Below are 27,653 nucleotides of genomic sequence, written 5' to 3'. Positions count from 1 at the left end.
AGGTGTTGCTTCTTTGCGAGGCTTTCATTCTTACCTGTCACTGTCTGGATTGTCTTCCGCATGCAAGACTGCAGATGAGGCTGCTACAAGCAGAAGGGCTACAGCCTGAGCAGGCAAACTCTTTCTAGTTTTCCTAGTTATTTTTTTTAATTTTAGATTGTGCTGAGCGCGGCATAAAAACCCTCAGAGTTACATGTATGCTACAATTTCCTTTATGTGGGAGTGATCTGGAATGATAGCCAGCTTGAAAACTGCCAGCAATTCCTCCTGTGTAACATTATGCAACAGTTGGAGCCTTGGCAGCAGACCTCAAGCAGGCTAGTAAATTAAACGCCAGATTAGGCGTTCTTAAAAGCAAGAGGACCCTAACATTGCACCCACTGGATAATCAGGCACCACTGCAGCTTCCTACTGCTTTCAAGCAGACACCCCAGCTGGAAAGCACAACATAACACTTGAGATCCTCTCTACGTGCTGCACAGCGATGACTGAACCGCAGGTTACATATGCCACAGTAAGCCATAGCTATTTTACCAGTCTCAGAAGAGCTCGTCTCGCACTACTGGAGCACCGTCGAGTACCCACTATGCTACCGTACCATTAATCCATCCACTTACATCAGGGTTACTTCTCAAAAGCATTTCACACAAGCCTTTCTTTGAACTACAAGGTATTTAAAGACACACACGCACACACCCCCCTTTTAAAGCATTTCTTCCTCTGTAGCCCTCTTATGTATTTTCAAAATTTGTTTTGCTCATCCTCAACAGGACAAAGCCAACAAGCCCTTTTCCCTCAGAGCTGTTCGAAGACAATGCAGCATCCTCATCCTCACTTTCTCTGTACCCACCATGCAGATCAGCCCAAGCACCAGTGAGCAGAGCACATGGGACCAACCGTGCTCGTTTAGATTTGCTCACTTGCATATGTTGGTAGGGATACAGACCCACATATGGAAGCTCACCAAAGCAGCTTTTTCTGGGATATTTTCAGAAAGATATATGCTATATGAACACAAAGCAAAAAAAGCAGCTACAATCCTAAGAAAGCTATCTCCATTTATTTTTAAGTTTCAGTAACTTCTTTCAAGGGGAAACAAAGTCCCAGTGCATTAACTGTAAACAAATCAGAACAAAATGCTTGTTTCCAAGTTTTACCACTTTATTTTTGGTAAACACAAGTCAACTGTAACCTCAGGGGAAACAAATTCCAGGCACAGCTCCATGTACCAGGTGAAGAAACCCCCAAATAGGATATTGAGAATAGAAACACATTCTGCAGTCGCTTTATGTGATCACAACAGTTGCACAATTTACCGTGTGTTTTCACATGTACAAGGCATCAGGATTCACAGTCAGTTTATGCTGGTTTAAGCCCACATTTTCCCTGGACACAAGTTGCAGCCCTCCACGCCCAGCTTCCCCACTGCCCTGCGTGCTCTGAGGCCAGCAGGATTGCAGATCCAGTTGATTTTTAAGGCAGGCAATGGGTCCCTGACCCGACTAACCAGGGAGCCACACAAGCGGTAGTACTGGAACAAAGGAGGAAGCAACAACAATTAGGTCAGGGCATGGGAAAAGGTGGGAACACCCCTTTTAATCTGCTTACAGATCAGTTTAAAACGATCTCAAAACTACGCCCTGAAACTACATATCTGTAATGAAAGCTACCAGTCACTTCAGTATATATGTTAAACCGCTTTCCAGAAGATTACTCATTTTCTCCTCCTATTATTACAAACATCCTGTGAGTGTATTCATAGTAAGTCCTTTTACATTTTCATTGTGAATCCAGCAAGATTTCCAGTAATTTGGAAATGCTACTGTAGGTACTTGGTTGATCTCACCACTTCAGAAAACTGTTTCTAAATGGATACAAATTCATAAGGCATTTGGTTTTTTCCGGTTTTGTTGCAAGGACCCATACTAACTGCACTGGGTGTAGAGGCAACCTCTCTTTCCAATCCAGGTGCAGACAGCTTAGCCACCCCTTGCTCGCTCATCTCCTTGACCCCTACCTTCAATTGTCCACACATGCTCCAGCCCCTGCAAAAGTCCACTGCCAAAGTTTTCCCTCCCACACGCAACTCCAGCCACCCTCTTCCAGCTAAACTTTTGAGTTAATGCACGAACTTTCCAGCTAATTCATACAACACTGCTACAAATCAAACGTGTAACTTGACTTGGTTTTCAAGACTTTACACAGCTTCTACCTAAATCCACCTCCAGACACATTTCTTTACCATAGAAACGAATCAAACTTCATTACTTTTGTTTGCAGATATTTCCTGCCTTCCCTCTGTTGCCCATCTGCCTGCAGCACAGTTTTCCCCTCTTCTTCCCAAAGCTTGATTTCAAGCCACTTTCTTGGCTAGATTCAATTCACCACTGAAATTCCTTTCTGCTGCCTCACCCTTAAACATGAAACATGGGCAGCAAAGGCAATGAAAGACAGAAGATGTACACGTGTCTTTCCAACTGCACAGTCAGCTCACTGTAGCGCTCTCCCCCCTTCCCTCCTCATAATTTTGACTTGTTGATACATTTCAACTTCTTTTTTCCTAAAGGATTTTTTTATTATTATTTTTGTGTGAGTGAGGTTCTGTAACATTAAACTTCCATTTTGGTGTAATAGTGATATATGTTCATTAAGGAACAGCAGAAAATCTGTCAATACTGAACTGTTTATACATTGTCATTTTTCAAATTCTTGTCTGCAGAAGCACATTGGCTCATACGTATAACCAAATTCATCTCCAGTATAACATCATGCAGGATTTACAGAGATTATGTCCATTTCCTTACCCACACTGATTTTTAACCACTCAAAAAACCATACTGTTTGATTTGTTTTAAAGCATGAACATAAAAAACAACAGCTCTTTCTTTTTTCTTCTGGCAGAAATCAAGTCTAGCTAAGGCTTTTAAGAGAGTATCATAACATCAAGTTCAATTTATTATCTGTCCACCTCCTTACCCACAATAATTTTAAAATCCTTTTGTATTTACTGGAAGACTATCCTCCAAAAGAAACACATCAAAACGTAATGCAATGACTACACCACCCATCAATCTTACAGATGCTTCTGGGGATCTTAGGATGGAAGAAAATCAACTATAATTTAATCTTCCCCATGCCACGCCACATAAGTCATAGAGCTTTCCAGGAACTTCTAGCATGAGTTATATCAGAAATAGATTCCTAGATCTTAAACATATGTTAGGAGCACTAAATTTAGGGAACTAATTTCCCACTGTGTGGAATCTGAGCTTCAACGTTCACTCCCTTAACAAGGCCAAGTTTGCTTAAACATATACTTAAAATTTAAAAACTAAAATATGTATGTGTGTATATATATATATTGGAGACTATCTGTCTGTAATGACTCTAGAGAGCATCCTGCAGTTCATCTTTTTTACTTCATAATTTTAAGGGCCTTAATGGTATAGTTATAAATTTAAATACTTTTCAGTCTAAATGTTGAAGTAGTGTGCACTCATTACTGAAGTTGTAAAGTTCATTAAGTCATGGAATTAGTCATCAACTAATTTTTGAAAACAGTCACGTCTCCTGCACATGGAGAATTCTGTGCAATTTTCTCCTCTTTCCCATTCACTTTATTTTCCCCCCACATAAGAAAATAGTTTATTCAAGACTGGGAACTGACAGAAACGTGGAAAAAAAAAATCTTTTAAAAGAGTAACCTAAGTTCTCCAAGATGTATGGTCTATACGTCTACCCTGATTCGTGAGTAACTGTCTCAGAGGTCTGTGATGCACAGACCACCTCTTCTGCCCTAACAATATTTGTGGGATGGGCTCAGGACTAGTCCATCCTAATGTTGAATAGGTCCAAACAGCACAAAGCAAGCTACATACTCTTCTGGGCAGTGGGGTGGGAGGCCTGCATACACTTGAGGAATATGGCTTTGGGGAGAGAAGTTTCTGTCACACATAGCTGGGGCACACAGCTAGACAACACCAGGATGTTCCCTCAGATGGATAACTTAGTTTTTTAGATTTTAAAAAAAAAAAAAAAGCTCCAGAAACAGAGATTTCTTAGTTCTAAGAAACAGATTCTTGAAGAGCATGGTGACCAGAAACAATTAATTCAGTTCATAAACAGCTGGTAATACTTGCTTTGTTTCTACAAAAATCAGTATGCTTTAAACACAAAACAGGCTTGATAAGGAATTTTCATCTATATCCCACACATTTAACTAATGAAAACAATTTTAAATGCTGGTTTTGTTCATTAATTGGATTCCAATTTCCATCCAAATGTAGCCTGATGAAAAATCAGAAGTTAAAAATTAATCAATCAAGCAAATAAGAAAAGCACCATTCATCATTTTTTAACAGAAAATGGAAAAAATATATTAACCAAAGCAAATGGTAAACTGCATACTTGTTTAAATAGAAAGATACATTCACTATGTTAGCAAAGGGTAGCTGTGGTAGTACAGACTACACCAAGGCTTTCAGAAAGGTAACTTAAAGTACAGATGTAAAACTTGATAAGTCAACTTCAATCAAATTTCCTGCTTGCTCAATTAAATCATGATTGAAACAGTGATCTAACACAGAGATGTAAATTAATCTACCCCATTGGATGAAGCTAAGCAACTGCTTCTGCACACCAGTAAAAAAAAGTTTTAGACTAGTCCAACTGTTTTTCCTGTAGCAGCTTGGATACACCTCCTTCCATACCTCCTGCAAGTCCCTGAACACCAGCCATCTGTCCCTAGCCTAATAGCCCTTACCAACTATTTCTTTAAGAAAAAAAAAAAAAAATTTTTTTAAAATTCTCACCACCTCCATCCAAGGTCTAGCTTAATCTGTTCCTAAATCCTGTGCTCCCCAGCTGCTTCCCCATTATACTGGGCTTGTCTGGAGCCCCTACACTACAGGTACCATCAGGATGGTCCCCTTCACTCCAAACAGATTCTGCAGCCCTACAGAAGATTTTCACAGGACAATTGCTTCTCTGCTGCCATCCCTACCACGTTATAGTTTACTCTTAGCAAACTGGCTTAGCAGAATAGTCATTAGAAAGATCTGTAGAGCCCAATAAGCTGCCCTTGGGAGAAGCTTACTGTAACACTTCTGCCAAGGCCTGGTGCATGAGTTCTCCAAACTGCCCAAAATCACACACAAGAGGGAGAGCTTTTCCCTTGCCTGATAGATCATCAGAAGGAAAAGCATTCCTCCTCATCTCACACTTGTATAACAGCCAAAGCATGGCCATGCAAGGATGAAAACTCAGAAAAATAAAGCTATGATTCTTCAGATGGTGGTAGGTAAAAAAAGTAGGTCCCAAGCCACCAGAGTTGGGGGAGTGGTCATTGTATTTGGGGAATGGTATTTAAAAAAAACAAAAACTCAGACAGAAACAAAACCACAAAAATCCCAAACACCACTAAAGAAAAAAAAAAAAAAGTTTTGCTGCCTCAGTTCTTCCCCAAGATAAACCCCCCTCTCTTGCTCTTGGCTGCTGCTGCTGCTAGGTCAGTCCACAGCTCCCTCAGTCAGTATGAGCATGTGATCCCACCCATTGCAGGACTCATAAGGGGACAAGTTTGTTATTTATGTCCCTCATGTTAACTTGAGCATTAATCTCAGTCTTTTTCTGCAAGCCTGCCAACAGTACAAATTTTTTTCCAGTCATGTTTTTAAGTGTCTCCACAGACCCCTTGCTCTGTCAAATGTATGTGGTTGGTACATCCATGGCAACATTTGGGATAAGGTTGTAAATCTTTAAAAATACTGTACTCACTGAAGTAAATAGGATTTTGTGCCAGACATCAATGGGAGCAGAATCAGATCTTTGCTGGTTTCTAAGTCCATTATGCATCTCCAGTACATGTTTTCATTTACTCTAAATGTGTTGCAAATGAATTACCTTAGGATGAGACATGTACAGTCACAAAGTAACGTTATCCATTTCTAGCCAGCATCAGTTTTTTTAGCTGTGAGGGAAATAATTAAAAACTATTTTAAGACTGCATGGAACAGTCTCAGCCAACATTTGGCTACCATCTAGCCTGGTGCGTTATTGGTGGTTTTTTTGTTTTTAAATAGTAAACAAATCCACTTTGTAATGTAAAAATTACAACCAGTAGATGACTGCATTAAAAAGTTCTCTTTCGCCATTTTCCCCCTTCCCAACCGCCATGATCACCATCACCAAGGCAAGGCAGATTTACAGATGACTCACTTGGTCTTCAGAATAGCCTAAGGTTTGTCAGCAAGTGAGGTATCATTTCATTCAAACCTTCTACCAGACCCAAAGTCAAAATTTAAGCCATGTTTTTGGAATGCACTGTGAAGAATTATCCTGGCCTACAGCTATACTACATGCTCTTACTTATTTAGTAGTAAAAACTTGCAGCAAGGGGAAACCAACATTAAGCTAAGTATCCTTGAAGACATTCCAGAAGGATACAATGCATTGATTAAAAAAAAATAAGCTTTTGACACCAGTGAAAGAAATCCTAGTGTCTTCATTTTCCAATACTAATGCTAAAAGTTTAAGCCAACCTTGGAAACAAGAGGCTTATTAACGAAAACTTAGAAGTCTTGGTAGACAGGTCTAACGTGATCCACAGTTTTACAACATTGTTGCAAATACCTCTTGGGTCACCATGTCCTACACCAGCTAGAGTGGTGCTGCCGGTGTAGGTTAACAAACTGAAGCCTGAGCTCCCCCCACCCTCTGACCTTTTCCGGTTTATTTAGAACAGATTTAAGCCCATGCTGCAAGTCTAAAACTTTCTGCCGTATTCACTACCTGAAAAGCCAGGACTATGCTCAGAAGGTAACAGAGTTCTTCACTACTGAATTTAGTCAGCCCAGAGCCAGCAAAACATAATTTAAAAGAAGCAACGTGTATTTTTAACTTCACTCTGGACACCCTGAAACATCACCCATTTTCCCATGCACAAACCATACTGCCACCATCCACCCAGGGCTTCATCTTCGCATGAACCCCAGACTGATGTGAGAGGCAGGAGTGGTGGGAAGGATTTGCAAGTATGACAAGGAACTCCCCCACAGCAGCTTCAACATCACGCTTGCAGCAACCTTCATCTAGTGTGGCCAGGAGCTCATCACACCACCTCCCTCCACCGTCCGGGTCTCTGGGCTGGCAACCTGCTGTGTTCAGAGCAGATCTGGCTCCCCCTTACCCTGCAAGCATCATGTAAGAAACACTCGTGTCACTAGGTGAACCAAGAGCATGACCCTTTCTGAGAATCAGCCCACAGCAAAGCCACACATCTCTACCTCCCCCCACCCCCCATCAGTTCTGGACACCCAGAAAGTACACTATGCCGGTGGGAGCCCTCTGTCCAGCTAGCTGAGCTGGTCCTCACGGTCGAAAACCTAAGCAATAACACCTGTCTGCTTTTCCAATTTGGGGACTACTGCATTTCAACACCTGAAACTCAAACACAGCTGGTTATTACACAATGGTCAGTACCTTAAGAGAGATGCCACTAAAATCATCTCACTTACTACTACTCACTCTACTTCTTGGCTCACAGCTTTAGTACTTTTCATCACCATTGTCTTCTACCTGGCAAGCCATGGGGATCTCCTCAGACTACTAGAAGTCACTAACAGGACCGCACCCTATCAGAAGTGTTTCCAACATGAAAACCTAGCCAGGAACAAGGGGGTAGAAATCACAGAAGCAGAGAAGGAACATTTTCTCGCAGGCTGGTTATAAGGCATTTCACAAGCAGGAACAGGTCTGACATATTTCTGAACATGGCATGAACTTTTTGTTTTTGCAAAATCTGATAGGCCACAATGCCAAAAAAAGCAATCTGCCACCTTTTATCCTGAATAGACAGCCAAAAGCAGAAATCAAAACAAGGAACAGATTGTGAAACTACATAAGCAGGAATTTTGCTGGTCATTCACAAGCAGCAAACATAGGTATTTGGTGTTGCAACACTGCACGACCACCAAAACAAATGCTTATGTATAGAAACACTTCCACTTCAAAAATCGTGGCTGTGACACACTGGCCACATGGGTACTCCAGGCTCCTAGAAGTTGCCCATGAAATCTGTGGCTTTGCAAGATACAGGTACTCATCAGCTCTGGTTTACAAAGACACTGCTCTTGGATTCCTTGGCAGCTGCAAAGAAAACAGGTTGTGAAAACACAGAAAGGTCACTTATTTTTCCATCATGTTTAATGAACAAACAAACCAGAGATGGAGCCAGCTACACCAGAATGAGGACTTGACCTATTTTTGTTTCTGGCTTGAAGGAGCTCAGCACACTCTAGTAACAAAATATTATTTGGCACCTTAAGGAATTAAATTTCCCATTTAGTTTTACATTCAGAAGATGCTGAGCCTGGTACTTCAAGCTTGGGAGTCTGAGATGTTCGAGGGAACACCAATTAAATCTTCTTCCCACAATAATAATCTGGGAGCAGGGGACCAACACAAATTCCTATTTCTTGTCCCAAGGAACTACAAATATCACTACAAGTATTCAAATCTGCAGTGAGGAAGTAGCCATTTTTATTTTTAAAAGTGTGCATTACTAGTTAGAGAGTGATACTATTTGCATTATGACAACCTCAGAACTGTAAAAAGAGCTATTAAGAATAACTGGAGGCTTCAACACCTTGGAAAAGACACCAACTGTCAACTTGCCAGATCTTTATACATCATACAGTGCCAATTGCATTTTTGCTTCCCTCACTAGGGGCCAGTCCATCTCCAGAGGCAGAATATTTTCTGATTACTCCGGACATGAGTCCCTGCCAACACAGCATGGTAGGAGCAGGAGACTTCAGGGCGGTGGGAGGACCAACCATTTTCTCCACAGGCCAGAACAATCCCACAATGTTATGCACCATGGAGCAAGTTTCTTAGTTGTCAAAAATGCATCATTAATGAATTTAAGAAACTAAGCAGCAGGAAAGGTATACTCAAGGCACTGAGGTTACAATCCTTTTAAAGAAGTCTAATTAGCTGGTAGTGGTTTTTTCAGACAATGCTGTTGTCCTATAGTGCCCTTCTCAAGACTGTGTGTGCTGCACATGTATAGTTTTCATTTCACTAATATAAAACCATTTTGTAAAAACACTAGCAAATCCTTCTTCACCCCCAAAACCACATCCTCTTTTGGCTGTAGGACAGCTCCTCACAAAATCATCTACTGCTTAACAAGCTAGCCAAGTTAGGGCAAAGCCACTTACGACTACACACATTATAGATGTACATACATTACTACCCCTGGGTAGTTTAGATGTAACAGTTGCACGAGCTAATCCTATCAAACCCAGACATCCAAAGGAGCCCAACTCCACCAAGTAAGAGTCAAAGTACCTGGAAACATAGGACAGTTTTTCCTCTTCCTTGTCTCTCATCTATGCTCAGGGCATCAAATGAAGGCCCTCAATGAAGCAATTTTTCATTTTAAATTACTTTTCTTTCCTGCCAAAAGCACAATACAGTTATTTCTTCTCTTACATCTATGCAGTATAGAAGATCTCTTCTTTACTATTATTATTTAAGAAAATTACTGTAGAATAAAGAAGGAATCTCTCTCTTGACCACAATATCTTCTAAGGAGAAAGTTTTCCATTGGCATGTTCCTCACCTGCAACAAAAAGCTTCAAGAGATGGCAAAAAGAATGAAGGACAGCAACCTGGCAGCCTAGCTGTACAAGCATTTTTTGTCATCCGAAAAAGGTGGTTTGATTGCTTGGTTTTTGTTTACTGTAGGAAACTACCTCCCCCCACCCACCCCCCGAAGCCTCTATGCATATCACATAACCTGAAAATTAACCGTGAGGCTAAAGAAAAGGTTAGAAAGAGTGCATTTTGAGGGTAGACCTTTAAGAAGCTACAACAGGTGTGCAAAAAGACCAGTAGAGAAAGCAGTCCTACTGTGAGCAGAGGAGCATCTCTTCCCCTTAGCTAACTTCACACAGCCCAAGTTCAGCTGTCTCTGACAGGACCTTACAGATGCAGGAGAGCAACGGGCATGAACTCCTCTTGTGGAGGAAAGCTGTCTACTTCTCAGCTTCCTATATGTTTAAGTACATCTGCCATGTGACAGAGAATTAATTCTATTGCCCTGTTTCAGGACATTCAAGGACAGGATGAGCTCTCTACAGGTTAGCCCTCCTTCCCCCATACCCTTGGGATGCCAAATTTCAGACCCAAAGGCTACAAAAGAAATGCAGTCAGATGTACAATTAAACATGCAGTTTCAATTAGAAAAGGAAAGGTGCAACCCGCTTAACCCCAGTAGATGGGCCAGGTGTATTTAATTGCATGACTATACACAGTTGAACTCTTAAGACAAGGATTTCTTGTTTGTTTGGAGCTTTAAAATCTTCAGTGTTGCATGAGAACAAACTTCTATTCTCAAGAGACAAGTATGTGCATATTCTCCCCAAAGTTCAGCAGACAGAAGCAACAACAACATCAAAACAGCTTTAAGCAGTACAACACTACATCTGAAGCAGCTTGGCTGGGATACTTTCTAAAACATTTTTTGTGGCAACATATCTTCTGGAAAACATAAGCATGGGGCATATTCACTTTTGCAGAATCTTACTCTCCTCCTCATACAAATCCCAGTTCTTCATGCAGGTACTCAGCTCATGACATTCATTATGAGTGACAGTGGGCAGACTAGCAAAACTATTTGCAATTGTGTCAGAACTGCCACACACAGAAGCATTTAACTGCAGAGTTAAGGAGAAAGATTTAAGACTAAACAGAAAGTGGTCATTCTCCAGGCCCAAAAGCAGCTGGACGAGATATCAACTACAAATAGGCACAGAAAGGCTACTGGTCCTTAGTATGGCCACACAAGGGTACACTTTCATTAAAAAACCCATTAGTTTTATCATATCACCAGGATCATAGGAGTAAAATCATGCCCATTTGACAGTAAAAAAGAATTTTTAACTCCTAATATTCTTAACTGAGACATTTCTTAAGTCCTACTTTTTCCTCAAACTTTAAAACATTTCAATGATTCCCATGTGTTCCAATTTACTTGTCTTTTAGGAAGCCAGATGAAAATACACAAATCTTGGATTTTTGCAAAAAGAGACAGGAAAATTCAGGAATGGAAACACAATATGCAATTCCATTGTATCCCTTTTAAATGGCTATACAAAATGAGTGCTTTAAACAGGCAGACAGAGCTTGGACTTTGCAAATAAATTATACAGTTGCAATATTAAGAATTTTTGCTAGTGATAGTAAATATATTTAAAAAAAAGAATGGTTAGCGTGCACTAGATGTGGTGCTCAGACACTGTTAGCCACATGCAGCAGACGTGCACACATATGTGTGTTTACATCTGCAAACAGACAGGTACCAAGGACAGCCTGTGCCTCCCTGTATGGACTCTGCTGCCAGGACAAAGGGTAAAGCAACAGCCAGATTCTTAGTGAGACAGAAACTGCATCTCATTAGATTAAATTAGGTGAGGCTCTATGCAATAAGACTTTGGTGTTATACACCAGTGTGAACCATTGTGGAGATGGACCATAGAGAATGAAGTATCTCAGTCACATGGAGATTGTTCTCCTGAATGTGATCCAGTCCAAGGAGCTAAATGCAAACCAGTGTTTGATAACATCGCCATATCCTAAATTTGTGACACCAGACTATTCCTGAAGCAGCTAGAGAACAGTGTTTATGCTTTTATCAAATATGCCTCAAAGTTTTGCATGAAGAGGGAGAGCATAAAGCATCACACAGCTCATGTTAACACAGCTAAACCTATCTAATTACTCAGTCCCAAGCTCCTGAATACTCAGTTTTAGAAATACTTGGCTACAGCTGTATATATGGGTGTTCAGACATGTCACTAAGTTCTGGCAATATAACAAAATCCTAGATCCTGCATTTACTATGCAGATTTTTCTCTTTCCACCCATATAAAAAAGCAGCATGAGGAATGTGACAGACACTTTTTTCAATAATTAAGATGACATCTCAGTTTCTTTGGGAACAAGTCCTACACCAGGTCACAGCAACACCTTGTCACTAAAAGAGTACATATGAAGGATCAGCTCCATGTAGAAACTCTTCTGCAAATGCCCAAAGCTCACCCACCTACCTCTTCTGACCCAAGGGAGAGCCACTTGTGAGTCCATCCCCACAAGGTGAAGCAAGGGTCCACACAAAGGTATTCAAACAAAAGCTTCATAACTCTCAGGCACATCATAGTGGGGTCCCAAGGCTCACTATACGCACACATTCACAAAAGTACTTCAATGACATTAGATGCCAAGAGGCCCCTGATGATGGTGTAGCTGAACTTGCTGAGGAACACACCTTTACTCAGTCAGAAAAAACAGGAGATAGGGAAGAGCCACCCATGTCCAGCCCTGAGCAGAAGTCAAAGTTTGCACTGACAAAAATAAGCAAGACAGCAGCAGGATACACTTCTTATATCCTGATGCCAGCAGTGTTTTCAGAAATTATTTTCTGCTGCCTGAAATGGATATCCTCAATGCCAGCTAACCAGTGGTCCCAAGCGTACAAGGACATCCACTCAAAACAAGTTAAAGGGACTTGGGCTGCCCAAACACTTTTGCCAAAACAAGGAACTTGGTAATGAATAGCTCATAGGGAAATGGACATAAAGTATCCCTGTGATTTCATTAATGCTTCTTCTAAGACCTTCTTTCCCTAAAGCCTCCTTTACCCACACAGATTTTTATTTTCTTTTACTTTTTAAATCCCTTATGAGCTCTCCTAGATCCCCCTCTGAGGTTACTTTTAGCTGTTCAAATTGTTTCCCTTTCTTCTCCAAAATATAGCCAGCCCTTTTCTTTTGCTATTTTTACTTCTCCATTCCCCCATACCCTATTTAATCAGTGTCTTAAAAATTGTTCTACTAGAGAAAAAAAAAATAAGAGTAAAACTCAGAAATTACAGAAAATAACTTCATACACAAACAAGATTTAAAAGTCTTTGTCCAATAAAGTAAAAAAAAAAAATTAAAAAAGGAAACTTGTTTCTTGGAAAACTGCATCCATTAAAAGATAAACTCATATTTTTCCTTGTTTTCCTCTCCCCAGAGAGGGACAGCTACTCCAAGTAATCTGAAGGGCTGACTTGCCTGAAGCCCACAGAGCCACCTGCTCTTTTCCAGATAAGGTCACATATAAGTAAGAAAAGGTGAGATCGCTTCAATTATTCATGCATTTGTTTCAGAAGCCCTTAGTATCAGGTTCAGGGGCTGTCTTGGAACCACCCCCAACCTCCACAAAAGCCAGAGTTTATCCTCTGAATCTATGAGTTTATCCCTTCTTTTTGCATAATAGCTTGTCATACATCTAGACTATCTGGAGCAAGAGCTTATTCAGAGGACTGAGCAAACAGTATGAACAGGAGCAAGAGACAGTTCAGACAGTGCAGTCCTTCCAGCTGCGAAGTTTCTACACTTTTACACAATGACACTTGTTTCTTGATGCCTTTTTCCAGATGTTGCCACTATCCTATTTCCAGAAACCTGGAAACTGCCAGAGATCCTAACAGGCCAAAAAAAAGTGGGGGGGGGGGGGGGGGGGGGGGGGGGATAAAGGTGCTCTAGCAACAGATGGACAGACAGGAATAAGATTGAAATCAGCAAATTCAGCACTGTTTAGGTGTGTATTTAGAGCAAAACCAAGAAAGAACCACAACAAAGAAAAAGTGGGAAAGAAATTAAAATAAACCAACTGAGGAACAGAACTGTAGGCTTACAATGAATCTCAAGAATAGCAAAGTAGTTTGCAAAACTGGAGTAAAAAGAAAGAAAAAACTACACTTTTCATTACCACTAAAGTTAAATACCGTTAACAAATCACCTCTAGTTTCTCTTAAAAAAGAAGAAATAAATTGAGGCAATCCATTACCACAGATGGCATTTTATGCAATACAATGAAGCAGAAACCTGTATTTTTTCATTTAGTCTGCCACTCTAATCAAAGCACAGAGGAACTGGGGCAGGGGGAGGGAGGGAAAGAGAATTTGTTTGTCACAGAAGCACTGCTATTAGTAGTAAAATAACCGAGTATAAACATATTTCCGTTGTAGTTTTCATTGGGGCACTTTTTCCTGATAAAGCCACTATTATACTCAATATAGTTTGTAATACTTTCACAACACCCAAGTTGTTCATTCCCACAAACAATGCTATGAGTGTGGAATTTTTCCTGTTCCTTGCAGTGACATTTTCTTGGCTTCTTCCTCTGGGAAAAATATTTAGGCAACAGCTACCCCTTAGTGCAATATATATAGACCCACTTGAGTTATTTGATAAAGTTCAGCGTGCTGTGCTGCATTTTCACTCTTTTAGTTCATGAAGAGTCTCAGATTTAGCTCTCTAGATGTTACTGTGGAGCAAAGAAGAGGGCAAAGTCAGCCACATCAGAGTTTGTAAAGCTCTGTCATCCACTTGTTAGAGTTCATTTTGAAAATTCATCTTCCATTGAGTTGCTAACAACCACCATCACAAGAAACAGGGAAGAGACATGAAAAATCACCTTCTCTGTGTAATGAGGTTGTCTTTTCTTGAATAGCAGAGCACCATCTCTTTCCAGACAGACTCTAGAGCTTTCCAATACAACAAATTATCTTCTGCTCCATCACAAAAGACCTCATTTATGATTACCAATCACCACTGATCTGAATAAGATTCTATTGAACTTTTTCACATATTTCTTAGAGAACAATGTGGCAAGTAGTTCACAGCTTTCTGGAGATTAATCCATTGTGCTGGTTTTGGCTGGGGTAGAGATAATTTTCTTCATAGTAGCTAGTATGGGGCTGTGTTTTGGATTTGTGCTGAAAACAGTGTTGATAATTCAGGGATGTTTTTGTTACTGCTGAGCAGTGCTTATACAGAGCCAAGGCCTTTTCTGCTCCTCACCCCACCCCACCAGCGAGGAGGCTGGGGGGGCACAAGAAGTTGGGAGGGGACACAGCCGGGACAGCTGACCCCAACTGACCACAGGGATATTCCAGACCATATGGCGTCATGCTCAGCACATAAAGCCGGGGGAAGAAGGAGGAAGGGGAGTACGTTTGGAGTGATGGCATTTGTCTTCCCAAGGAACTGTTATACATGATGAAGCCCTGCTTTCCTGGAGATGGCTGAACACCTGCCTGCCGATGGGAAGCGGTGAATGAATTCCTTGTTTCAATTTGCTTGTGTGTGCAGCTTTTGCTTTACCTATTAAACTGTCTTTATCTCAATCCACAAGTTTTCTCACTTTTACTCTTTCAATTCTCTCCACCATCCCACCAGAGGGGGAGTGAGTGAGCAGCTGTGTGGTACTTAGTTGCCAACTGGGGTTAAACCATGACATCCATATAATTTAAATCCTATATATTTAGCAATATTGCATTTCAATAGGGCTTGTACATTTATAAAACTACTACATCCAAACAAACATTAGCTACATATAGATCCCTGCTTTATGACAAGAGATCATTTTTTTTCCCTTCCATATCAACAGGAATACAATTGCAGACTAGCATTATTAATTGCAAATTCCAGCAATTTTTAAATTCCATTTTATGTAAGATTTCTTTCTGTAATAATTCAAGTTCTCTAGAAAATAGGATCTAACACTTTTCTAAGAAATACCATTTTTTGGTTTCACTGAGCATTTCACTAAATGACCAATGAATGCCTGCTCCCAACTGCAGCCACATGAAATATCTTCAGTGTGCAAGCAGGAAGACAGACAACATTTAGAAAACTGACAGAACACACCCACTAAAACACCATTACCAGATCTTTGGGGAATTCAGCAAAAATATAGCAAACTGATTAGTTTTGAACACCAGCATTGTACAGATTAGTATCACCATCCACTAACCATCCAAAATCAGAGGCTTCCCTTACCCCAAATGGTGGATATGAAGCAGCAGCAGCAGCAGAGGCAACACTCACTGCGGGAGGTGGTATTCCTGAAGAAGAAGGTGGGAACAGACCCAAGGCATTCAGATTTAATCCAGGAATTAAATGTGCTTGAAGCTGCAATGGCAGAAGAGTTATTTAAGATTTACAATCCTGGTTATTAACTTTAATCAAAATCCTAGGTGGCATAGGCTATTAACCTTTTGAGAAGATGTCAGTATGTTATTTAAAAAAAAAAAATTCATCTCCATTACCCCAAGGACTCTGCTTCAAACCTATTTCCCTGGCATATGCACAGACCAATAACATTAAAAACATGTAGTAGTAAAGGCAGCTGGGAATCACTTGGTACAACTTAATCAGTATAACATATGACAAACTTTATAGCAAGCAATTCAAGTAATAGCATAATTCACTTTCAGAGTGAACAAAATTGTCAGAGAATATAATATAATAATTTTGGCTTTATACTAAAAAGACAGCCCTGTAGAAACGGAGAAAGCCCATGCACAAGCCCTGACTTTTCATACACTGGGGCATATACACCCCACTATAACCCCATCCTCCCTCCCCCATATCCTTTCCCTCCCATGCCTTGCAAAAGATGAAGTAAGATACCCCCAAGCATTTTCTGAGAAAGCATCAACCATAAAGTTGCATGTCCCTTACCTGACCACACCTGAGAAAAGTGGCAGTATCATGTGGTAGGAAGCATTTGTTGTCCATGATACGAAACTTGTCAGTACGCTTTTTCACTTTTCCAGATTATTGCCAAGTAATATGGCTATGCTTTAGAAATACCTCAGCTAGAGACAGACACCATCTCAGGCCATCAAGATAAGCCAATCATGAGACACCAAAACCCCCCAAACACTTCACCAACTAAAAAACTACTATAACAATCACTACAAACTAAACTTGAAATCCATCCAGTAACAGAAGTAGTTGTCTCCTTACCACACCTTTACCAAAAGCAGAGCAGCCACAAGCCCACCCCATGTTCCTGCTTGCTATGTGAAGCAAAAGTGTACCACTATAAAATACTTTGTGTCCTCATGTGTAGTTTGTATCCTGCAATTTGCTTATAGTTTGGGAGCGAGGGGAAAAGTGGGGAGAATATTCTCTCCAGCCGTAGGAAAACAATGAAGAACAGCCATTTCTAGAAAATCAGAGACTCCTGTAAACTGAAAAAATATTTCCAGTCTGATTCTACACCATATGATTTGGATACACACACAAAAAGCTCTTCATAGCTTATCAAAAATCTCAATCATTTCTCAATCTGTATTAGTAATACTTTGGCAAACTAATGAGGTGTGTTGTTTTTATTATATAATCACCAATCATCTTTGAATAACTAAATACCTTTATCATCTATATCAAGAAAAACCTTAATAAAGCCTTCTTAAATTAAATAACTGAAAGCAGGAGAGAGATCCTTCTTCCATATGTTATGCTTTTAACATGAAGAGACTGGGAATAACTACTTTAAGAAACATACAAACTAGAGCTCATAAACCACAATAGAACATAAACACACATTCCTTTAGGTTTTTGCAACAAGAAAAAAATGAAATGGTCATTCCATTCATTTTCTCAATCTAAATCAATTTCTCAGTTCCCCTGCTCAAAGCAAACCAGAAAAAGTCTTATTAACATAGCATACATACATAAATAAATAATAAAAAACCTTGGCCAAGCCCCACAAGTTAATACAAGAGGCGACAGAGAGAGGTTGCAACAGGGAAATTCTGATGTGTTATTAGGAAAGAAATTTTCACCATGAGAGCAGTGAGACAGGGCACAGGCTGCCCAGAGACACTGTGGACTTTCTACCCATGGAGATGTTTGAGGGGGGACAAGTTCCTACACAACCTCATTTAACTTTGAAACAGGCCTTATATTGAGCAACCCCTCTGCTGGGCCAGGTGACCTCCAGAGGTACCTCACACCTAAATCTTTTCATGGTTCTAGTTCCAGAAATGGCCCGTGCCACAAGACAACTCACATTCATAGCAGCAATATCATTTTCATAGGACTCCCTGATTTTCTTCATAATTTCTTCCTCAGCCTTGGCACAAGTTTCAATACTGCCTTTAACTGTAATGGTCCTTTCCGGATTATAGAGTGTCAAGTCCTGCAATCTGCAAATAAAAGAGAAGCACAGTTAATTAGCAAACAGCAGAGTGTAACCCAGGTTTATCATTCAAGTGTGATGACATCCGAGCGTGTCGAGTTTGCCCTCCAAAGAGCATAGTATCAATTCATAACAGGGCTCAAACACGGTTCTTGGAGAATCTGGAGGAACTCTGTCCTCACAGCAAATACAACAAAAACCACCGCAGCAAGGTTTGGCATCAGATGGTTGAGATGTTCTTAGGTGCAACACAAGATGGAAACCATCACGCTCTGTAGGAACATGAGCTGCAGGGCAGTGCAGCACCATTCAACTTCACACTCCACACCAGCCCTACCAACAGAGAGAGGGCTTCAGACATTTTAGACATCCCAGAAACACAGAGCATAAGAAACTTTCTGCCCTTGAGAACAATAGTGGAATCCTTAAGGAAGGAGGGGAAAAAAGCCCAACCCTCAGTGAAACTGCAGGAGAGCCTCCAAATCCTCGTAACGGGAAAACCAAAAGCTGTGTGCAAATCAACATTTGCTGCAAACACTAGTGACTCCTCAGGGAAAATGAAAGGTTTACAGCATTAAACTAGTGCTTTTTTAGGTAACAAATGGTGAACTACAATGGTAAAATGGAAGAAACAGACTGGGAAGCCATGGCATATCCATATACTAAGAAAAAGTGGTTGAAGGGGTGAAAACAAAACAAAAAAAAAAACCCAAAAGTCAGAGCAGGTTGCAGGAGGGGTAAGGAAGACCATGGCAGGAAGGAGAGAGGAAGAAGCATGCAAGGCTTGCTTTCTCGCACAGCAGGCAGCGTGGCAACCTGCGCATCTCAGTTAAGCAGCAGCAAGCATGAAATGCATCCACAAAGCAATTCTTAAGTTTCCAGTGTGCGAGCACTGAGTTACTGCCTCGGGAAGGAAAGTGGTGGAGAACACCCCAAAGAAAAAGAGGAAACACTTTCCCAAACCAGCTGTCTTTAACTTTATGGACAAGCTTACCAAAAAGCCTAAATGAAAAGATCAGGAGAAAGACTAATTAGACAAAGCAGAATCAGTGGGCATATATGCTCTCTTATGTACCAATTAAACCAGGCAACTTCATGGGGCTATTTCGGGCATAGCATGACAAATATAATCTTGAGGCCAAGATTTTAATGCAAATAAACCATTAACTTGCTAAATTAAAAAAATACTCTGCGAGTGTTTACAGACAATGTGTTATTTGTGTCATCATCAATAAAGACAAGTTGGTTTCATGGAATGAAGACCATTATCCCATTTACCCTGTACATATTTTTTTCCTTTAAGAAATAGCATTAACAGTCTGTGTACTGTTTGCAAACAAAATGTTTACACCAACACATTTAAAAGAGCATGCTGGCCTTATAAAACCTATTCTTGAAACACACTTATTTGGGTGTTTTTCTCCAATTGATTCACTTTTCCTCAGACTAACTCCATAAACATTTACATATCTTCAGGAAGGTCTCGGGTTCTTTCACCCAATTTTGAATTTCCTCTTTTTGAGGAAGCTCATTCACTCTTAGCTTCCTTGCCTTCATTTGAGCTATTTTCTTCAGTACACTTTTTTCTTGTCCCCTGCATGTATTCACACCTCTTCATACATCTTCATGTGTCTTCCAAACTTTCTTCCTTTCCTACAGCCTATAAGCCTTATTTTCACCCTTTCTGGCTAAAGCCTAAGTCCAGGATGCCCTCAAATGCTTGAAAGTTCATGCCAAAGTATTCATTACTCAGAATGGGAGGTTCTCCAAAAATATTGCTCCAGGGTAAAACTACTATTAACAGCCAAGCTTCTGCAGAGATGTTGATCTAATCACTGATTTGCAGATTTCCAGTGAAGGTGAAAACTCCTGTTTAATCTCAGCTAAATTTGAACAGGTCTCAGTTACCTTCACAAGCTCACAAAGCTATTACTTTGAAGCAGACTAGTCAATGTATCCCAGTTTGGCTGCTAGGGGCCAAGAGGCACAGAACTGCTACTAAAAATACTCTTTTCAGAATTCATTTGCTTAATTTCCTTCCCTCTTGTCCAAAAACTTAATGTATACCAGAAACTAAAGCATCACTAGTTTCACTCATTTTCACACACAGCTCAGAACTGATCCAGGCTTAATGATGAGTTTCAAACACTCATCGTTACATATGATATAATATGTTAAAAACAACCAACACTTAAAATATAGTTTAACACAGGCTCCACATAGCCTGTGTTATTTTTAGGCTTGCTCTTGACTCAGTTTACAATGAAGACTCACTGTTTACCTTAAATTTAACAAAGCTTAAGCAACAGTTTAATCCACATTATGGAAAGGCCTCCAAAAGGCTGTTATCCCAGCCTTCAAAACACACATAATATTTTTGTAAGAATTCTATACCTGAATGTACCACAATGGCATTGCTGCTATCTGAGACATGTCACCAAAAGATTAGGCCACTGAAAACTTACGGAGATATCGTGATTTTAGTGTCTGTGTCCTGTTCAATTTTCTTCAGGTTTCTTCCTTCTTTGCCAATAAGTCGGCCAACAAAGTTGTTATGTGCCAATATCTTCAAGGGAATTTCTTCTGTACTGTAATGGAGGTTACACCCAGTGAGACTTTTGGAGACCAGAGTACAAGTTTTTATGCGTGTTATAGATAAATTTTATTTTCATAGAAATGTCTACAACTCCCATTTACTTGCACATGTTTATACTAGATGCAGAACGAGTCCAAGTGCAATGTACATTTCAGCACTATCATCTATAGCTTCATTGTAACATACCTGCTAAATAAAACTCAGACTGAAGTAGCAAGAGCTGTTGGGAAGGAAAAAATATACCTTAAAGCTTTTAGTGAGAGCTCAAAACTTGTTATGCTCACTCTGATTAAAAGTTATTAGTTGCTCAAGAAACTCCAGTATTTGCTCCAGTTCACCTCAAAATCACAGCCAGACAATGGCTGAAAACGTAGATTTGTGCTGGGACTAATTAAGCAACTGGACTGTCCTGAAAAGAAAAAAGTCTTAGTTCCTTTACCTACTTAAATATGGATAATGGCAACAAAGATTCACTTGTTAACAGGTTTTAAAGACTATATCTTTAAACTGAGTAAACAAGAATTCAGAATTTTTAATGCTTCCACAATGAAATGCCTTTTACTCACAATTTAGTATCTTGAGCTTCCTTTTGCATGATCTCCATAATAATTTTACAAGCTGTTGAGCAGCCTTCAGGAGTTGAGTGGATGGTAATTGGTTTCTCAGCAGCACCTGCATTCTCTTTACGATGAATATCAATTCTTGAAAGAAAGAAAAACACTAACTATAACTATGTACTGTATGGTAAGCCTTGGATATTTCCAACTCTCATAAAACTAATTTATTTTGAGCTAATGCTGACTACATTTAAGTGGTTTAATTTTGCAAAGTATACAACTACTTAAACATCTCCTAAACACTATGTTTCATGTGTTATAAAGAGCCTCTCCTATCCTGATTTTACCAGCTAAACCCCATCTTTGTGGACGCTGGGATCTCCTTTCCTCCTTAAACTCCGATCAAGATATTCAGGAGAGTTGCTAGATAGACAGTCTGTGGTAAACCACTGAAGAAAACATTTTATTGGGTTTTTCCAATACTCTGTCACCAGCCCTGTTGCTCCACCAATGACTGTGCAGCTACAGTACAGTCAGGCTTTGTCCCATCTTGTCTTTTTTAATGACCTCAGCAGCAGTTTCCTAGCACTTCTCTGCTAGCAAGTAGCATCGTAGTACTTGCATTCATCCTCAAGATTACTTTCCTATGCTTTTTAAGCCTAAAATTTGTCCTGACATTACCTTTCCTCTAGCTCCACTCTCTACCACACTAAAACTACTAGCCTTAGTCTACACCATGGTTTATGTAGCTCTAGGAATTTAAAATTATGACCTGCATCAAGACAATGCCTTGGATATTATTTGTCCTCTGCCAATAACTGCAGGTCACATACTCTTTCCACCTCTGCTTTTTGCTTCCTCCCCTCTTCCCCAAATCATAGCTGTTTCCAAACTTTAACAACCATGCTGCTTTTCAATAAGGCCCTTTATTTTTCCAGTTCTTTCTGATATTGAAAATTCATTTTGTTTCACGATGCAGCATTTTCTAAGAAGCCCATGGCAATCCTTGGTGCAACTGGAAGTAGATGACTTTTTTTTTTTAATCCCCAAACCAATGAAAACATCATTCTTGAAGTCATGTATCTGTAAAGTTAGCAACCTGTGATTATTTCTGCTCTATCCAGCCTTCTTTTAAGAGATAAAACCTTTCCTTATGCCAATCTTCCAGGATTTTTATAGTCTGAGAATTAGACGGTTTAGGTATCACCTGAAAAATTGGTTACCCATAGGCAAACTACAACCAAGTCTTGTCAGGACACCACAAATCTCTTAAACCTGTGTTGTTAAACAACAAATAGTCTCCTGGGTTACAACATGCTAATGAGAGGTTGGAAGGAGCATCATGATAATCCCAGGTTGGGGGGAGGAGAGGGAGCCTGTTTGGGGGGGGTGGGGCGGTGGGGGGGGTGGGTGTAATCGGAGAGGACTCCCTTATCCTCATTAACTACTCCCAAAACTGAAGCCACCCACCCTCATACCCCTCACATACAGCTCATTTCCAGGTCCTGCCTGCTGTAACAACAGACCTGGGGGCTCATACCAGTGTACTGCTGAAGGCAGTGTCTTTCACTCACCACTCTTAGGGGTATCCTGGAAGAATTGTTTGAATACGATCCCCACCTCCCTCTGCATCTACACTGAGCTCTTCCTTGTGAGTAGGGATTTAACACACACTGAAAACAATCTCCTCCAGCGTCTCTAGGCCCTAGTGCTCTAAGCTTCTTAGTTCACTTAGCAGCTTGCTTTTTGCCTCCCGTGCATTTCCTTAATCTGTGTTTTGGTGTGGTCTGCAACTTGACAGCAACAAATGTATTCACCAGAAATAATGGGGGTGAGGTGTAAGGAGTAGTGAGGGGAGATAGAAAGGATATCCCCCCCCCCCGAACTGAAAACATTTATAAATCCTAAGAACGCCCCAAATTAAACTAGAGATAGAATAAACACTTAAAGAATTGGATAGGTCACCACACCGACTGTAAGTCCCACAGGCTGACATATTACAGCTCTTTCACTTTCACTTTTTGTGCCAGAACCTTATTAGTACATCTGTAAGCAAACTCTCCAACATCAAGTACCATCCTACTAGCACTGACTAATTTCATTTTTTTTAAAAAGGGAGAAACAAGCCAGCTAGTATTCAAACATGTGTCAAGGACAGAATCTAGTCCTTAAATAAATCTTGCAAAAGATTTCCTATTCACTGTTATGTTCGTTTGCTCTCTGACCACATAGGTTAGTTGTGAAGTTTTACAAGTTTCCCTTTACATGGGAGATGAGGACACAATAATAAAGCTTACAATTACAGTTTTGTAAAATAACTTACTTGGACTGTGTCTGCTTTGTAATGTTTCTGATTGTCGCTCCTTCTTTCCCAATAATGGCTCCTACAAACTGCGTGGGAACCAGCATCCGTAGAGGAACATCCGACTGTGGTTTCTGCCTTGTGGTTGCGCCGGGTGACCCTTGCCTTGGAGGACCTCTCTGTCCAAATCCACGTCTTCCCTGGGGATGTTGTTGAGGAGGTTGCTGGGCTGCCATTTCATCAGGGATGTATGCAACTTTCAAGGAATAGTTTTCAAGCTGAAACCCGTTCAGTTTTTCTATTGCTCTGTTTATTTGCAAAGGGGAAGAAAGAGGAGAAAAAAAAAACACAAAAACCAACCACAATCACATGCAGGGTCTTATGAAATGACAAGTCATTCAAATATAGACTTCTGCTCTTTCTAAATTGCATGACAAAGCTGAAAACTGGTTCCAAGATGAAAAGTTACATTCAAAATTCTTCAGTCAAGATTTTGATTACACAACTTTTTTTTTAAGTCACCATATTAAGGACTACAAGTTAGGTCTTGCTTGCTCTGGGCTCCTGTGCACTTTAAAGATTTTGCTGGTGCAACCCTATCAGCAAAACCTCACAGGAGACAGAGCTTATACACTCAAAAGCATTCTTTTGCCTGATTTAATTTAAATCAGTTTCCCAAATGGAATTAAAGCTGCACCAGAGGGAAAACTTTTTAGCTGCTATCACAGCACCTTCATTAGGGTTTTTGCCAGCACAGCTATTTGGCTGGAGGTTTTTTTGCAATAACTGACATAGCTATGACAAGGAGGAGAAAAAAAAAAAAAATGAAAGACAGTTCCTGGTTCATTCTCAGCAGGAAAGAAAGCATTCAAAGCCAGTCAACGGCATTTGAAACACCACTTAGCAGACCACGACAGCACCTTGCAACTTACCAACTAGTCATGTTGTAAGCAGGTTTAGAAGTTAACCAGGAAATTAAAGCCAACACGCCTGTTAAACTCTCCATAGATACAAAGGTGTTAGAAGGCATTTAAACCATGTTTCAAGTTCTCTTGTGCTTTTAGGCAAAGCGGAGCCCTCTATTAAATATCACAGAGGGTTACTGCCCAAATGCACACAATGCACTCGCACCACAGTCCATCACACTGAATAACTACCCAGGCGCTCAGCGCTCTCTCTGCCCAGCCCCTCTTTCTAACTGAGGTGGGGCCAAGTTTGCAAGTCAACCTGACATGCTGGTCTCCTCCTCTTCTCAGAGGGAGCACAACTCAACTTAAAAATGACAGATTTCTGGGAGGTAGAAGATCTTCCACTCACAGAGTAGAGTCAACATGATTAAAGATCCGGGAAACAGTAGGAATAACTAAGCTACATACAACACATTGATAATCTAGTGGTATAAAATTAACATGTTCACCCAAGAAAGACATTTCAAGTTTCGCTACAGAATGCATACTATTATGAGCAATATATTGATATTGCTGAAACATGCATTGATTTGGGGTAGTTCATAAATGCCAGGCTTAATCTTGGACCAAAGATTACTGATGGATTTTTGTTTAAAGACAAAATTTAAATTAAGAGCAGTAGTGGGAGGGAGGAGGTTTCCATGTCACATTAAAGAGCCCACCAACATTTTAGTTAAAAAAGCTCCAAAACCCATATGCTCTGGAGCAAGGCCTCTGAAATTCAGAAACTTAACCCAGTCCCTCCATTCATGCATATTTGCAAGTGGTTACTGCCAGTTTATCAAACACTACCCTCAGCAACACTTTTACTCCACCTCTACTGCAGAGATGAAGGGCGATGCTAGCCAATCACCTAAATTTTCAAGGGCAGCCAGTGAAAAGTACTATTCATCTCCTGGATGTCCCACTTGACAGTCTGGGTCTCAAGCAGCTGTTGAAGCCAAGCAGCAGCTTTGCAGGTAAGTGGTAGTATACAGGTACTGAGGATAATATGCCCCTCATCTCCCAGAGGTTGAACCAGCATCCTCAAAATTCTCCAGTTGGACAGTAAAAAGCTTATGAGAAAACAAGTAATTTGTGTCTTTGGAGCAGTGTTTAATAAGGGCTGGTAATAAGTAAGGCCGAAGGCAATGCCAATGAACAACAAGGAAAGTAAAATATTGAATAACTGATCACTGCTCATTAAACACTTCTGTTCACCAAATGAGACACACAGGTCCGTTGGGAACAGGGCAGGAGTGTAATTGCTCCCATAACAGAAGAATCTCTTACAGCATATGGCAAAAGAGAGCTGGATTAAAATTTGCTGAGGCTATTTCAAAGCTGACATTTCTTAACTTGTACTCCATGGACTTTGAAGAGCATTTTATTACACAGAAAGCCACGTTTACAAAAGAGTAAGGGCAATGAGCAGCCAGACTAGTGAAACTTGTGTTCCTATAGATTTCTCTCTCAAGTTTTAGTTTCTGCATAGATTTCTAATGCCTGAAAGGTATTTCTCTGAAGTCTCTCTCCATGGAGATCCTATCTGGGAAAGGGGACTGGAGCCTTTCCTTTTTATGCAACCTGAACATACTAAATTCTTTTTGGTTGTAAATACCCAAGACCTCTATTCCTGGGTCGAGTTTTACTGAAAGCAGCCAAAAAGCTGAATTACTACTAGGGAGGGAAATGGCACCACCAGACAGTGCAGTTGCACAAGCCTTGTTTCTTTTGGAATCAAACCTCAAGATGTTGGAGAGATGAGCACCAACAATTTCACGAACATGTTGGTAGGCTCCGGATTGACATCCAGCCCAACTCATTCCCTTCTACACATTCATTTGACAAGTTCAGACATTGCTTCTTTCCCAAAATGCTTCAATCTCTTCTGGCTTTAAAACATCTTAGACCAGAATCCCAGCACTAATACAAAATCTTACATTAAGTCAGTGCACGAGTCTTCTCACTCTTCCTTAGAAGTGGTAGGGAAGGAAAAAACTAGGCTTTTTGTTTGCAACCAAGATACATACCTATCATGCTTTCACAACAAACTTTATACAGCAACAACTGGCATACATATATATATGCCATACTTTTACTGGAAGGAAGGTTGGAATTTTTCTACTTAAGAACAATTTATAAATGGCTAAATTTCTCTAGTCTACTAGAGATAAAACAGTAGTATCAATTGTTTAAATTAGTCTAGACATTTATAAAGAAAACTTTAAAATAACTAATTCACCCTCCAAGTCAGAGAGTTCTCCGTGTTTTATAGGCTAACTTGTTTTATATAGTTTGACTTGTTCAAGTAATGAGAAGTCAGAAGAAGAGTCAGTAATTAAACACTGCTCTCCCAAGCCTTTTGTGGAACTGATGTTTCCTGGGTAGGTGGTCCCACATTCTGCACTGATTTGGGCCAAGATAAATAATTTTCAGTGATGCAGCCAATACACAGTTCTGGTGCATTTCTTACAGAAGACACAAGAACACAGGTTTTGAAAGCTTTTTTTTTTGAGCCTGGCCTTCGCATTCCAGCATTTGACAGTTTTCAGTAGTTTCTGAAGTACTGCCATACACCTTTATTTAACTGTTCTGAACTAATTTTTATCAATTTCATGGCACAAAACGTAGGGCTGGAATAGGGCAAGGTAATGGCTCAGCAGTCCTTCAGCACCATTACTAAGCCTAAAATTTTAGAGGCATTTAGGCACTGCTGGGGGGGGGGGGGGGGGAACAAACCAAGAAGAGAGATGAGTGATTAACAGCTATCTTCTAGATGGGTGTAAAATTCCTGTAAAACAGCATCTAGGGCAGTAGTTGCTGTCAGGAGAGCCATCCCCGCTCCCTGGGAAAGCCTGAGCCTCAGAGGAAAGCAAGTGACTGGTTCTTCCCAGCACTAGTGACACCTGTTTCAGTCAAGGCTATCATCATTGTTGCAGTCCACCAAATACACAGTAACTCCAGCTCCTTTTGTAAAGCACATACTCACATTGACCGACCATCTTGGAAACTCAAGTCCAAACCACAACCACACCACCTCTGCCTTTCTGCAAAGACTTCTGCCTTCCCAAACAGGGCTGGAGGTCTCCTTCCAGAACCACAGGTTAATAGAGGCTGTGCAGGTTACCTGTGTCAGAGGGCACTACTTGTACCTACAGAAACAACTCACAAACCATCTTTTACACGAGGGCTAATGTCAC

At 40.4% G+C, this 27,653-nt stretch overlaps 1 protein-coding gene across 2 annotated transcripts in view; it reads right to left on the bottom strand.

The window, feature by feature from the left end:
• The window catches only part of IGF2BP3 (insulin like growth factor 2 mRNA binding protein 3), a 119,124-nt gene that overhangs the window by 13,459 nt on the left and 78,012 nt on the right, over positions 1-27,653 (bottom strand). For both annotated transcript variants that reach the window (XM_052800040.1, XM_052800030.1), the window contains 5 exons: positions 23,525-23,809; positions 21,211-21,345; positions 20,514-20,636; positions 17,920-18,055; positions 15,897-16,028 (listed from right to left, as the gene is read on the bottom strand). In XM_052800040.1, the coding sequence (XP_052656000.1) occupies positions 15,897-16,028; positions 17,920-18,055; positions 20,514-20,636; positions 21,211-21,345; positions 23,525-23,809 (811 nt within the window). The remainder of the gene's footprint in view (positions 1-15,896; positions 16,029-17,919; positions 18,056-20,513; positions 20,637-21,210; positions 21,346-23,524; positions 23,810-27,653) is intronic.

This window comes from Harpia harpyja, chromosome 1 (genome assembly GCF_026419915.1).
Source record: "Harpia harpyja isolate bHarHar1 chromosome 1, bHarHar1 primary haplotype, whole genome shotgun sequence".
Lineage (NCBI taxonomy): Eukaryota > Metazoa > Chordata > Aves > Accipitriformes > Accipitridae > Harpia > Harpia harpyja.
The sequence above is the reverse complement of the archived record's forward strand: the minus strand, read 5'-3'. Positions and strand labels throughout refer to the sequence as shown.